At 45.2% G+C, this 13,982-nt stretch overlaps 1 protein-coding gene across 2 annotated transcripts in view; it reads right to left on the minus strand.

Moving 5' to 3' along the window:
- The window catches only part of LOC118364826 (bMERB domain-containing protein 1-like), a 34,418-nt gene that overhangs the window by 19,701 nt on the left and 735 nt on the right, over nt 1-13,982 (minus strand). Inside the window, exons 2-3 of one of the 2 annotated variants that reach the window (XM_052490354.1) lie at nt 3,331-3,451; nt 3,083-3,190 (exon numbers count right to left, since the gene is read on the minus strand). In XM_052490354.1, coding sequence (XP_052346314.1) covers nt 3,083-3,190; nt 3,331-3,451 — 229 coding nt within the window. The remainder of the gene's footprint in view (nt 1-3,082; nt 3,191-3,330; nt 3,452-13,982) is intronic. The other variant, XM_052490355.1, reaches the window with a different exon arrangement.

The following is a 13,982-nucleotide window of genomic DNA, read 5'->3' on the forward strand; positions in this document are numbered from 1 at the left end:
CTAGACATCCATCACTGTCAGCTAACTGAGAGCCTCACCTCATCTACCTGTCAGACGGGATGAATAGGGACCTGCGGTGGGCAAGGTGTAGAATACAGACGATGTATGACCTGAGAGGAACCCCACTGTTCTATTTAAACAGATTATACTCCCTTCTATTCTATTATAATGAAATCGTTGAAGCAACTTTGCTTCTATTCTTTGTTGTTATTGTTATGAGTGGTGTGTTGAATGGCTTTTCTATAAACTTGATTTGATCAAGTCATGATTTACTCATGTTCCCGAATTGGCAACATAGAGGGATTATTATACTAACTACTTACACTTTATATGCTCAGTCATACTCATTAAGGCATAGTCTAATTAGATTACTGTGTATCAAATGAATCACAGCTCATTCCCTGTCTTTGTGTCACAGTAAGGAAGATGATGTCACTGTAGTGCATTCTATTGGGTTATGATGATGGTGTAGCACCAGTACAATTGCAGTATAAACATGCCTGTGTATAGACATTCCTGGATTCCTCTCCTTCCATTCTTCTCTATTGGATCACCTTGTCTCTTCTAACAGTGTACATAACTGTGAGCATGCATTCACGCACACACAGACACCGTGTTATGCAGTGGTGCGCACGGTGTCCCCAGTGCGGGTGCATAGCCCGGTGCAGTATATTTCAGCTCCGTGTATCGGCTCTACGCATCTGGTCCCCAGTGCGTCTCCTTGGGCCGACTTACATGGCACCAGCCTTGCGCTCGGTGTCTCCGGTTCGCCTACATAGCCCACCTCGCCGCACTGGCAGGGCGACCGAGAGTATTCAACCGGGTAAGGTTGGGTAAGGTTGGGCAGGCTCGGAGCTCAAGAGCAAGAGCTCCAGTGCGCCTGCACGGTCCGGTCTATCCAGCACCACCTCCACACCCCAGCCCTCCGGTAGCAGCTCCCCGCACCAGGCTTCCTGTGCGTGTCCTCGGCCCAGTACCACCAGTGCCAGCAACACGGATCAGGCCTACAGTGCGCCTCGCCTCTCCTGCGCTGTCGGAGCCTTTCTCCTCTCCTGCGCTACCGGAGTCTCCTGTCTGTTCAGCGCAGTCAGAGCTGCCAGCCTGCATGGAGCAGTCAGAGCTGTCAGCCTGCATGGAGCAGTCAGAGCTGTCAGCCTGCATGGAGCAGTCAGAGCTGTCAGTCTGCATGAAGCAGCCAGAGCTGTCAGTCTGCATGAAGCAGCCAGAGCTGTCAGTCTGCAAAGAGTGCCAGTCTGCAAGGAGCTGCCAGTCTGCAAGGAGCTGCCAGTCTGCAAGGAGCTGCCAGCCTGCATGGAGCAGTCAGAGCTGTCAGCCTGCAAGGAGCAGTCAGAGCTGTCAGTCTGCAAAAAGCGGCCAGTCTGCAAGGAGCTGTCAGTCTGCAAGGAGCTGTCAGTCTGCAAGGAGCTGTCAGCCTGCATGGAGCAACCAGAGCTGTCAGTCTGCAAGGAGCTGTCAGTCTGCAAGGAGCTGCCAGTCTGCAAGGAGCTGCCAGTCTGCAAGGAGCTGCCAGTCTGCAAGGTGCTGCCAGTCTGCATGGAGCAGCCAGAGCTGTCAGTCTGCATAGAGCAGCTAGATCAGCCAGTCAGCCATGATCTTCTAGATCTGCCAGTCAGCCATGATCTTCTAGATCTGCCAGTCAACCAGATTCTTCCAGATCTGCCAGTCAACCAGTCTCTTCCAGATCTGCCAGTCAACCAGTCTCTTCCAGATCTGCCAGTCAACCAGTCTCTTCCAGATCTGCCAGTCAACCAGTCTCTTCCAGATCTGCTAGTCAACCAGAATCTTCCAGATCCGCCAGCCAGCCAGGATCTACCGGAGCCTACTACCTGCCTGAGCTTCATCTCAGTACTGGGCTTCCTCTCAGTGCTGGGCTTTCTCTCAGTACTGGGTTGCCCCTCAGTTCTGGGCTGCCCCTCAATCCCGAGCTGCCCCTCAGTCCCGAGCTTCCCCTCAGTCCCGAGCTTCCCCTCAGTCCCGAGCTTGCCTCAGTCCCGAGCTGCCCCTCAGTCCCGAGCTGCCCCTCAGTCCCGAGCTGCCCCTCAGTCCCGAGCTGCCCCTCAGTCACGAGCTGCTCCTCAGTTCAGTGGGGTTCTGGGTGAGGACTATTAGGCCATGGTCGGCGGCGAGGGTGGATTATCCCAGGACACGAAGGGGAGGAACTATGACTTTAATGGAGTGGGGTCCACGTCCCGAGCCGGAACCGCCACCATGGACAGACGCCCACCCGGACCATCCCTATGGTTTTGAGGTGCGTCCGGGAGTCCACACCTTAGGGGGGTTCTGTCACGCCTTGGTCTTAGTATTTTGTGTTTTCGTTAATTATTTGGTCAGGCCAGGGTGTGACATGAGTTTATTTTGTTGTATTTCGTATTGGGGTTTTGTAGTTATTGGGATTGCGGCTGAGTAGGGGTGTTGTATAGGCTTGGCTGCCTGAGGCGGTTCTCAATCAGAGTCAGGTGATTCTCGTTGTCTCTGATTGGGAACCGCATTTAGGTAGCCTGGGTTTCACTTTGTATTTCATGGGTGATTGTTCCTGTCTCTGTGTAGTGTTCACCAGATAGGCTGAAATTAGGTTGCACGTTCCGTTTGTTGTTTTGTATTTGTATAGTTATTTCATGTATCGCTTTTTTCATTAAAGACATGAGTGCATTTCGATGTACAAACAATGTACTTAATATTAGGAAAGTTGAGAAATAAATATAGTAGGTCTAGTCTATAGAAAGCTAAAGGGGAATCTCCTCTTTTTAGTAGAGGCCATCACTCTTTTTTCTCGTACAATTGCATAGCCTATAAAAATGTGGTGGTAAATGAGCTCATGGGCTCTCATGAAGTGTTTGATTAGATTTTTGGTTACATTTGCGTTGATGTCAGAGTGATTTGAGGGACAATAGAGGGCTGAGTACCAGGCAGTTAGAAGGTTGATTGGCTACTAATGACCATCAGCAGCATCAGAGCTTGGAGAAGCCTAATTACCGTGACTAACCTGTCACATGGAATATGATGGCCTTCATGACTCGTGACCGCCGCTGTGGCGGTACTAAAGTCATTGTAACCGACCTACCTCTCTCCCCCTTCTTCATTCCTTCCTCTCTTTCCACTCTCCCTCCTGTGTGGCATCCCAAGCTTTAGAGAACCAACACTAGATTGAACAGGATTCGCCACACCTGAACTGTATTGTTACACACACACACACACACACACACACACACACACACCACCCTGCTATTCATAATAATACTTGACAACACAGTAGAGATATCTAGATTAGAGATATCCAGATTAGAGATAACAGACATACAACATACTCACATGTATCTGAGTTCTGACTCTCTTCTGACCAGCACATCTCGAATCCTGTCAATCTTGAACAGCTCTCCCTCGATGTCATCTATGGTGATGGTGGAGTCTGCCATGGAGACGATGTCCTCTTCTGATCAGGGAGAAGGACAGACAAACATTCTGTTTTTTCTATTAAACTCCTTTCCAGTTCTACATTTTGGAATGATACGGATATGGTAGAATAGGTAGGCAAACGTGTGCTCACGTGCAAACATGCTCACACACACACACAGTCGGATTGGCACAGCAATGTAACATTGTGACAAGATAAAGCTCGCATATACATAAATATGGCTGTATCACACATGTCCTACTGTAGCATCATGGATAAGGTAGCTTGGGACAAGACCATCTTTTTTTTTATGCTGCCAAGCAAAACATTGATTTTGTCTGGTTCAATGCAGGCTAAGGAATTAAATTAGTGTTTGTTCCAGGATTAATCAAATACATACAGTTGAAGTCGGAAGTTTAAATACACCTTAGCCAAATACATTTAAACTCAGTATTTCACAATTCCTGACATTTAATCCTAGTAAAAAATCCCTGTTTTAGGTCAGTTAGGCTCACCACTGTTTTTTAAGAATGTGAAATGTCAGAATAATAGTAGAGAGAATGATTATTTCAGATTTGATTTCTTTCATCGCATTCCCAGTGGGTCAGAAGTTTACATACACTCAATTAGTATTTGGTAGCATTGCCTTCAAATCGTTTAACTTGGATCAAACGTTTCAGGTAGCCTTCCACAAGCTTCCCACAATAAGTTGGGTGAATTTTGGCCCATTCCCCCTGACAGAGCTGGTGTAACTGAGTCAGGTTTGTAGGCTCCTTGCTTGCACACGCTTTTTCAGTTCTGCCCACACATTTTATATAGGATTGAGATCAGGGCTTTGTGATGGCCACTCCAATACCTTGACTTTGTTGTCCTTAAGCCATTTCCCCACAACTTTGGAAGTATGCTTGGGGTCATTGTCCATTTGGAAGACCCATTTGCGACCAAGTTTTAACTTCCTGACTGATGTCTTGAGATGTTGCTTCAATATATCCACATACTTTTCCCTACTCATAATGCCATCTATTTTGTGAAGTGCACCAGTCCCTCCTGCAGCAAAGCACCCCCACAACATGATGCTGCCACCCCCATGCTTCACAGTTGGGATGGTGTTCTTCAGCTTGCAAGCCTCCCCCTTTTTCCTCCAAACATAACAATGGTCATTATGGCCAAACAGTTCTATTTTTGTTTCATCAGACCAAAGGACATTTCTCCAACAAATACGATCTTTGTCCCCATGTGCAGTCGCAAACCGTAGTCTAGCTTTTGAATGGCGGTTTTGGAGATGTGGCTTCTTCCTTGCTGAGTAGCCTTTCCGGTTATGTCGATATAGGACTCATTTTACTGTGGATATAGATACTTTTGTACCTGTTTCCTCCAGCATCTTCACAAGGAACTTTGCTGTTGTTCTGGGATTGATTTGCACTTTTCGCACCAAAGTATGTTCATCTCTAGGAGCCAGAACGCATCTCCTTCCTGAGCGGTATGATGGCTGCTTTGTCCTATGGTGTGTATACTTGCGTACTATTGTTTGTACAGATAAACGTGGTACCTTCAGGCTTTGGAAATTGCTCCCAAGGATGAACCAGACCTGTGGATGTCTACAATTTGGCTGATTTCTTTTGATTTTCCCCATGATGTCAAGCAAAGAGGCACTGAGTTTGAAGGTAGGCCTTGAAAGGTAGGCCTTGAAATACATCCATAGGTACACCTCCAATTGACTCAAATGATGTCAATTAGCCTATCAGAAGCTTCTAAAGATATGACATAATGTTCTGGAATTTTCCAAGCTATTTAAAGGTACAGTCAACTTAGTGTATAAACTTCTGACCCATTTGAATTGTGATGATAATCTGTAAACAATTGTTGGAAAAATTACTTGTGTCATGCACAAAGTGTCCTAACCGACTTGCCAAAACTATAGTTTGTTAACAAGAAATGTGTGAAGTGGTTGAAAAACGAGTTTCTCCTAAGTGTATGTAAACTTCCGACTTCAACTGTACACAGCAAAAACTGAAAAACAGAGAGATATGCTTCTTTAAAACTTTTAAAAAATCTAGCCGGTGCCTAGCACTTTAGCTCTGATGAAAACAATTCATTAAGTCACAAAATCCACGCTTTGGCAGCAAGTTGGAAGCTTCTTCCTCAGTCATTGTTATGAGAAACGTTGAAGGTAAAAACTTTTCAGTCTTTGAGTACAAAGACTTTTTACCAATTTCCCTGTGTTTGAGAAGCAGAGGTAGAAGAACAGTGTTCCTTGTAATTACTGTTGATGGTCTGAACCCATGGAGACTCTGGGGAACCATTTGAGAAAAGAGTTGACTGTCCGAGTGCTCTGGTGCAGACTGGCTCACACAGTGAGTGAGTTAGTGAGTAAATGAGAGAGACGGAGAGCGAGAGAAAGAGAAGGTTTGCACGCGAGTGAGTCTGCCTATGAGTGTCCTACCTCCCCCACCCCCTTTGAGCGGAATATAAATCACCAAGAAAAATAAGTCTAAGTATGAACAGCTACTTATGGGGTTTTACAACGGCGGCCAGACATCAGCACAAGGAAATACCTAACAGAAGGATATTATAATAAATACTAATGTTTATGTCAATGTGCATTTCTTGAATTTATGCAGGGCACACCTTGCCAGGCCATTTCTTTAAGTTGCTTTATAACATTTACTTGGCTTTATACTACTTTGGTAACCAGAGTGTAATTGCTACTGGTAGTTTACCATCCTTTACCTCTATTCCATCTAACCTGCTGTTACATCATGTGATCATAGATAACCTTTATAAGCTTCGTCACATCTCAGCCACTATATCTCACTCATTTATCTGTCTGCCCCAAGCTGTTAACATCAAGCTTTGTTTTCCCTCAGTTCCAATAACTAGTGTGAGATGGAGCCAGTTCAAAGCATTTCAGCTTCAGACCCGGTGCAGAATTTCAATCGAGCTAAACACTCTGCCATGACATCAAACATTCCACTGTGTCCACTGCCCCAACTCCCTCTTGCTTTCACAGATTTATGCCTATTTGTCGCACAAAAGAGAATTATACATTTATTTACCATCTCATCCTAGATCAGTATTTCTTGATCAAACTTTCAACTGCATCCATTCTCTACAACTGCTTATTTCTTTCGCAGATTTACACCTTCAAGTCACAGAAAAAAAACAGATTATACATGGATTTAACTTTATTTACTGATCCTAGACCTGTCAGAAAGACCAGTAATTCCTTGTTGAAGGCGTATTGAGGTATACTGATGAGTGTCCTGTGTGCCAAAAGACTGTGTTAGCCTGCTGAGCTAAAGGAAGTCAGAGGTTCAACAGTTCGGTCAGTCTGCCTTCTCTTCCTCCGAGTCTCTTCTGAGTCTCGTCTGCTGGTGTCTTGGTTCCCTAGCGGCTCTGCTAACTAACTCTCCCCCGCTGTTGAGCTGCTCTGTGTTGAGCCCGACTAACTGAGACACCAGCTGGGCTGTTGATTGAGAAACCTCACACCACCACCACTGACTGAACAGAGAATCTGATAGTCTCCTTCTTTCTCCTGAGGGATGAGACTGTCTACTTTGATACTCTTTACCATGGCAAATACATACAAGATGTGTGTTTTGTCTGAAAGTCAATTGAAAATAAAGCAGAGAGAGGAGGGTGGGGGAGAGCGAGAGAGAGATATCCTTTTCTCCTCCTCACACATAGGCTAGCCCCAGGGATGGAAGGCTAGACTGGGCTTGATGTGCAGAATCAGATATAACATCCTTTGAGGGAGCTGAAAGGAAGAGAAGAGGTGTATTCTAACTAGCACCAGCAGTGAGTTGTTACATCTGCTCCTGCCACGCCCTCTACTGCTCATCCTGTGTCTCCTTGACCTGCCGCCACTCCCCCAGTACTCTCTCCCTCCCTCTGTGTGATTGTGTGGGTGGAGACAGGTGTGCTGGAGTCAGAGCAGATCCCCACCAGCTGCAACCTGTTCCATAATCAAGACCTCTACAAATACTCGGCCTGCCACTTCCACGCTGCCAGATCATAATCTCTAATCAGTCAGTCTACGCTTCTAGCTGTTTGGTACTGTTAGATCATGTTATCCTGTTGTGCCAGTTTTCCTGGCCTGATGCTGGTTTCCTCTCCGCTACATTTCCACCCGCTCTGACTCTGGTCCCTGTCTCCAGTCCCATGTCTCGTCATCCTGCTACTCTGTCCTGGATTCCCCTCCGGACCTGCTTACCCTGTCCCAACCCCTTTCACTCCAGCCTCAGCCTCAGCACCTGGTTTCCTGCAACCCGCCCGAGCTTCCCCTGACCTGCACTCCATCTTCCCCCTGTGTTTCAATAAATACCTTGGTTACTTCATCCCAGTCTCCTCATCTGAGTCTGCTCTTGGGTTCCCCTGTTCCACTCCGTGTAACATGCGTGGGTAAAATCACTGGGGAAGCCAAGCCCCTGTCGACTCATCCACAAAAAAAGTCATAATACAACCTATATAGCATGTACAGTAACAGACAGTTACATGTAAGCTAGTTAATGTTTCTGACATTTTCGGGTCCACTAAACAACTATTTATGTAGCACCACGGAGAGTCACCGCAAGTCACAAAGAAAGCAGGAGCTGCCTCTACTATTCCGGCACCATTTCAACTTCAACATTTCAACATTATCAAATCACCTCTGCTTAGTCTAATACAGTGACAAGTCAAAGATACCAAAAACAATTTAGTCCAACCAATGTAAGCTAAATATGATGTGGCTGTCCATGGTTCTGATTTTTCTGTGTGTGTGTGTGTGTGTGTGTGTGTGTGTGTGTGTAAGTAGAGAAACATGTTGACTCACCCTACTTGTAGAGAAAAGCCAATGCCATCCTCCTCTCTTTGACGTTGACGAAACGTTCTATCATTCTGTCATACAGTACATTATTTTCATTTTTGTTGTCCTAGGCTACCTGGCTAAAATGCTTGCTCGCTAGCCTAACTTCCATTCATGGCAAACTTTGGCTAGTCAACATTATCCTTCTAGATCTAGCTACATATTGAACTTGTATCAAATCAAATGTTATTAGTCACATGCACCGAATACAACAGGTGTAGTAGACCTTACGGTGAAATGCTTACTTACGAGACCTTAACCAACAATGCAGTTTTAAGAAAAATACCCCCCAAAAAAGTAAGAGATAAGAAAAACAAATAATTAAACAGCAGCAGTAAATAACAATAGCGAGGCTATATACAGGGTTTACCGGTACAAAGTCAATGTGTCAATGTGTGGGGGCACCAGTGTCGAGGTAATTGAGGTCATTATGTACATGCAGGTAGGGTTATAAAAGTGGCGATGCATAGATAATAACAGAGTAGCAGCAGTGTATGGTGGGGTGCAAATAGTCTGGGTAGCCATTTGATTAGCTGTTCAGGATTCTTATGGCTTGGGGGTAGAAGCCTCTTGGACCTAGACTTGGTGCTCCGATACCGCTTGCCGTGAGGTAGCAGAGAGAACACTCTATGACTAGGGTGGCTGGAGCCTTTGACAATTTTTAGGGCCTTCCTCTGACACAGCCTGGTATAGAGGTCCTGGGTGGCAGGAAGCTTGGCCCCGGTGATGTACTGGGCCGTACACACTACCCTTTGTAGTGCCTTGCGGTCGGAAGGCCGAGCAGTTGCCATAACAGGCAGTGATGCAACCCGTCTCAGGTCAGTGGCACAACAATGTATGAATTAATAGTTGGATCAGAATTGCTGGCCTTCTCCTAGCGACTCCTGTGGCGGGCCGGGCGCAGTGCACGCTAATCAGGTCGCCAGGTGCACAGTGTTTCCTCCAACACATTGGTGCGGCTGGCTTCCGGGTTGGATGAGCGTTGTGTTAAGAAGCAGTGCGGCTTGGTTGGGCTGTGTTTCGGAGAACGCATGGCTTTCGACCTTTGTCTCTCCTGAGCCCGTTCGGGAGTTGTAGCGATGAGACAAGATAGTAACTACTAACAATTGGATACCACGAAATTGGGGAGAAAAGGGGGTAAAATTTAAAATAAAAAAATAAAACGAATTGCCATTATAATTATTGACCAGTACGGAGAAAAAATCCCTATCTCTATCCATGGCTAATTTAGGAAAGGGACATTTCAGCAAGCTGGCTAGCTCGCCAAAGGAGGACATCAAGACAACGAGATGCAGCAATTCAAGTTTTTCTATCAATGATGTATGCTCTCAATGGGATTTGAGAGCATACTTTTTTTCGGTGCGCCAGGACCATTCACAGTTGAGCTCGCTCAGTTTAGCGCAACGCTGATTGGGAGACCAGATGCTCGCTGGCTTAGTTTGCATTCAATGCTATGGGTGGCAACAATGTCATACTCATTTGGACCAGACAGCATTAAATAGATGGCCGACACACAGAGAGACAGCGGGGCGCTGTTTTGCTCACTCAGATGATTTCTCCTGTGAGTTACATTCAGCCTTTTGCGAATTGAAGGAAAATTATGAAACACAGAGAGACTGAAGATAAATTATGGTATGGGGGGGGGCTGGCTTCCCTTGGCATCCATGAATACACGCCACTGCTGACTAGGCTCTGTGACCTTAGGCTTGTACTGAGAGAGAAAAGAGACTTGATGACTATCAGCAGTGTATATTCACTCTTATCCCTTTGGCATCTGTCAGCATTGTATTGTGTACAAGCCTGAGACTCCCAAAGAGCCAAAGCAGTCAGCTTTCTCAGCCAGGCACAAAGACGCATACTTAGCTATATGAATCTTCACAGAGACGCTCAGCTGTGTTACTATGACACACTTCCTGATGTGACCCGCTACGACAGCACTTACGTCAAGACAGCCATGGCACTTTCACTCCGGAGGGAGGGGTGGTCTCATCATAAAGACTGATTAGTGGACTCTGGATCGATTACATTCAAGTAAACCTGACAACACTCCCAACATCTCCTGAAGTTCAAACCTCTCTATAACTCTATTGTCTTTAGTGTCTATTCCCACCCCTCCCCTGACCTACACTTCCTCCCTGTTAAGGACAACACCAGTGGCACGTTGGGATTTCAAAATGCCACAACAGGTTTCCCAAAAGCCATCAGTGAGAGGTTCACTGTGTACCCAGCCTCCGGCACCCATTACCTTGACAGCCATCATCACGTCTGGGGCTGAGAGGTTGGTCGGGTCTGGTGTAACTAGGCGGCATGTTCACACCCCTGCACTAAGGGAAAGAGATCGGAGTAGGGCTGGAGGGGGGTCATCCCTGGAGCTAGAGCTAGGGTCACTGTGAGAGTGCATAGCAGAAGTGTGTGTAATAGTGTGTGTATGTGTGTGTAATAGTGTGTGTGTAAAATTGTGTGTGAGTGTGTGTAGAGAGAGAAATTAATAATAGAGACACTGGAAGAACAGTGATCCAATTCCTCTGCAGAGCTTCTCATGTTGAGACGACTTCTGTGTTCCAAACTCAACTAAAAAGGACACTACTACCTGGTTTTCAACCTCGCTCTGCAGAACTAACTTTAAAAGTTTGACTGCGGCTCGCTCTAAGTCCATGTCTCTCACCCTCCCTAAGAGAATGTCTAGCACACTGCCACTGCCAATTGGAGGACACTGCTGGATCTGTTAGCCAACCATTACACGTTAGCATTCAGCATCCACATAGCATATGTAATGTAGCATAGAACAATGGATGTGACTCCTCTGAAGTCTAATTATTTTATGCTTCGAAGAGAGCTGCCACAGCGCGATTTAAACAAGGCCTCAATTTGCTGTCTTTCTTCTCCGCTCCCCTTATTTTTTTCCCCTCCATCAGCCTGGGTGGTTTTCTTCTTAAAGAGGTAGATATCACACAGTGACGGACTAACGGACAGACTAAAGGCAGGGCGGAAGGGTGGGAAGGTGGGTAGATAGATAGATAGATAGATAGATAGATAGATATTCCTCAAGTGCAGTAATAGCCTACAGGTACTTTGATTGAAGAGAAATAGAAGATAATGACTAAAACAATAAAGTGTTTAGTTACAAAAATATATATGAATTATTCTCAACAAACAAACAATTTCCTATTCCTTTTGTTGTTGAAACATGAAAGCAAAAGGAGAATGACTCTGAGAGAAGTGTTGATGTAATGATATCAATAGTGTGGGAACAGTGTGTACTCAGTCTTGCAAAACTGACACTCACAGTGTTCTCTTCCATTCTCAATGTCCTGTTAAGTCTCATCAGCAGGCCATCATCTATAATTTGGGGTGCAATTTACTGACTATAATGGCGTACACCCTGTGACTGTACACATTATTCTAAAATGGACACACACGTTATTGAAAAAACTCACTTATGGCTTCACATCACCTGCCATCACATGGTTGGAGAGTTACTTATTCAATAGAACCCAGAGAGTGTCCTTCAATGGAAGCTTCTCTAACGTCAGATATGTACAATGTGGTATCCCCCAGGGCAGTTGCCTTGGGCCATTACTCTTCTCAATTTTTAAAAACGATTTGCCACTTGTCTTACAAGAAGCTACAGTCAGTTATAGTCAGTGTCAGAATGGGTCATTAACAATAAACTGGCCTTAAATACATCTAAAACCAAAAGTATTGCATTTGGTTCAAAGCATTCTCCTAGACCTAAACCTCAAATGGAGTTGTGCATTAAGGGTGTGACCATTGAACAAGTGGAAGAAGCTGAACTCCTAGGGGTATCATTGGATGGTCAGTTATCATGGTCAAGTCATATTGACACAGCTGTTGTAAAGATGGGGAGAGGTATGTCTGTTATAAAAAGATGTTCTGCGTTTTTGACACAACTGTACTACATCAGGCGCGGATCTTGATTACTGTCTGGTAATATGGTCAGGTGGAGCAAAGAAAGACCTATTAAAGCTGCAGCAGGCTCAAAATAAAGCAGCATACCTTGTCCTTAACTGCACACACAGAACTAACGTCAACAACATGCATAATAGTATTTCATGTTTGAGGGTTTAGGAGAAATTTACAACTTCTCTTGTAGTCTTTTTAAGAAACATTTGTGTGTTGAAAATGCCTAAACATTTTAATAATCAATTTGCATACACTTCAAACAGACATACACTGTACATACCGCACCAGACACACCACTATGGGTTTCTTCACTGTACCCAAACTAAAAACAGATGTAATGCGTCACTCAGTTACAGTGCCTTCGGAAAGTATTCAGACCCCTTGACTTTGTCCACATTTTGTTACCTTACAGCCTTATTCTAAATTTGATTAAATAAAAACAATAAAAGAAATCTACACACAATATCCCATAATGACAAAGTGAAAACAGGTTTTGGGATTTTTTTGCAAATGCATTAATAATAAAAATCAGAAAAACCTTATTTACATAAGTATTCAGACCCATTGCTATGAGACTCGAAATTGAGCTCAGCTGCATCCTGTTTCCTTTGATCATCGTTGAGATGTTTCTACAACTTTATTGGAGTCCAATATGGTAAATTCAATTGATTGGACATGATTTGGAAAGGCACACACCTGTCTACATAAGGTCCCACAGTTGTCAGAGCAAAAACCAAGCCATGAGGTTCGAAAGAATTGTCCGTAGAGCTCCGAGACAGGATTCTGTCGAGACACAGATCTGGGGAAGGGTACCAAAAAAATTCTGGAGCATTGAAGGTCCCTAAGAACACAGCGGCCTCCATCATTCTTAAATGGAAGAAGTTTGGAACCACCAAGACTCTTCCTAGAGCTGGCCGCCCGGCCAAACTGAGCAATCGGGGGAGAAGGGCCCTCTAGAGTTTCTCTGTGGAGATGGGAGAAACTTCCAGAAGGACAACTATCTCTGCAGCACTCCACCAATCGGTTTTTTAATGTAGAGTGGCCAGACGGAAGCCACTCCTCAGTAAAAGGCACATGACAGCCTGCTTGCAGTTTGCCAAACGGCACCTAGACTCTCAGACCACGAAGAACAAGATTCTCTGGTCTGATGAAACCAAGATTGAACTCTTTGGCCTGAATGCCAAGCGTCACGTCTGGAGGAAATCTGGCACCATCCCTACGGTGAAGCATGGTGGTGGCAGCATCATGCTGTGGGGATGTTTTTCAGCGATAGGGACTGTGAGACTAGTTAGGATCGAGGCAAAGATGAATGGAGCAAAGTACAGAGAGATCCTTGATGAAAACCTGCTTCAGAGTGCTCAGGACCTCAGACTGGGGCAAAGGTTCACCATCTAACAGGACAACGACCCTAAGCACACAGCCAAGACAACGCAGGACTGGCTTCGGGACAAGTCTCTGAATGTCCTTGAGTGGTCCAGCCAGAGCCCGGATTTGAACCCGATCCAACATCTCTGGAGAGACCTGAAAATAGCTGTGCAGCAACGCTCCCCATCCAACCCGACATAGCTTGAGAGGATCTGCAGAGAAGAATGGGAGAGACTCCCCAAATACAGGTGTGCCAAGCTTGTAGTGTCATACCCAAGAAGACTCAAGGCTGTAATCGCTGCCAAATGTTCTTCAGCAAAGTACTGAGTAAAGGTTCTGAATACTTATGTGAATTTGATATTTAATTTTTATTGATTTTTTATTAGCAAACATTTCTAAAAAAAAACTGTTTTTGCTTTGTCATTATGGGGTATT

The sequence above is a fragment of the Oncorhynchus keta genome, chromosome 32 (genome assembly GCF_023373465.1).
Source record: "Oncorhynchus keta strain PuntledgeMale-10-30-2019 chromosome 32, Oket_V2, whole genome shotgun sequence".
Lineage (NCBI taxonomy): Eukaryota > Metazoa > Chordata > Actinopteri > Salmoniformes > Salmonidae > Oncorhynchus > Oncorhynchus keta.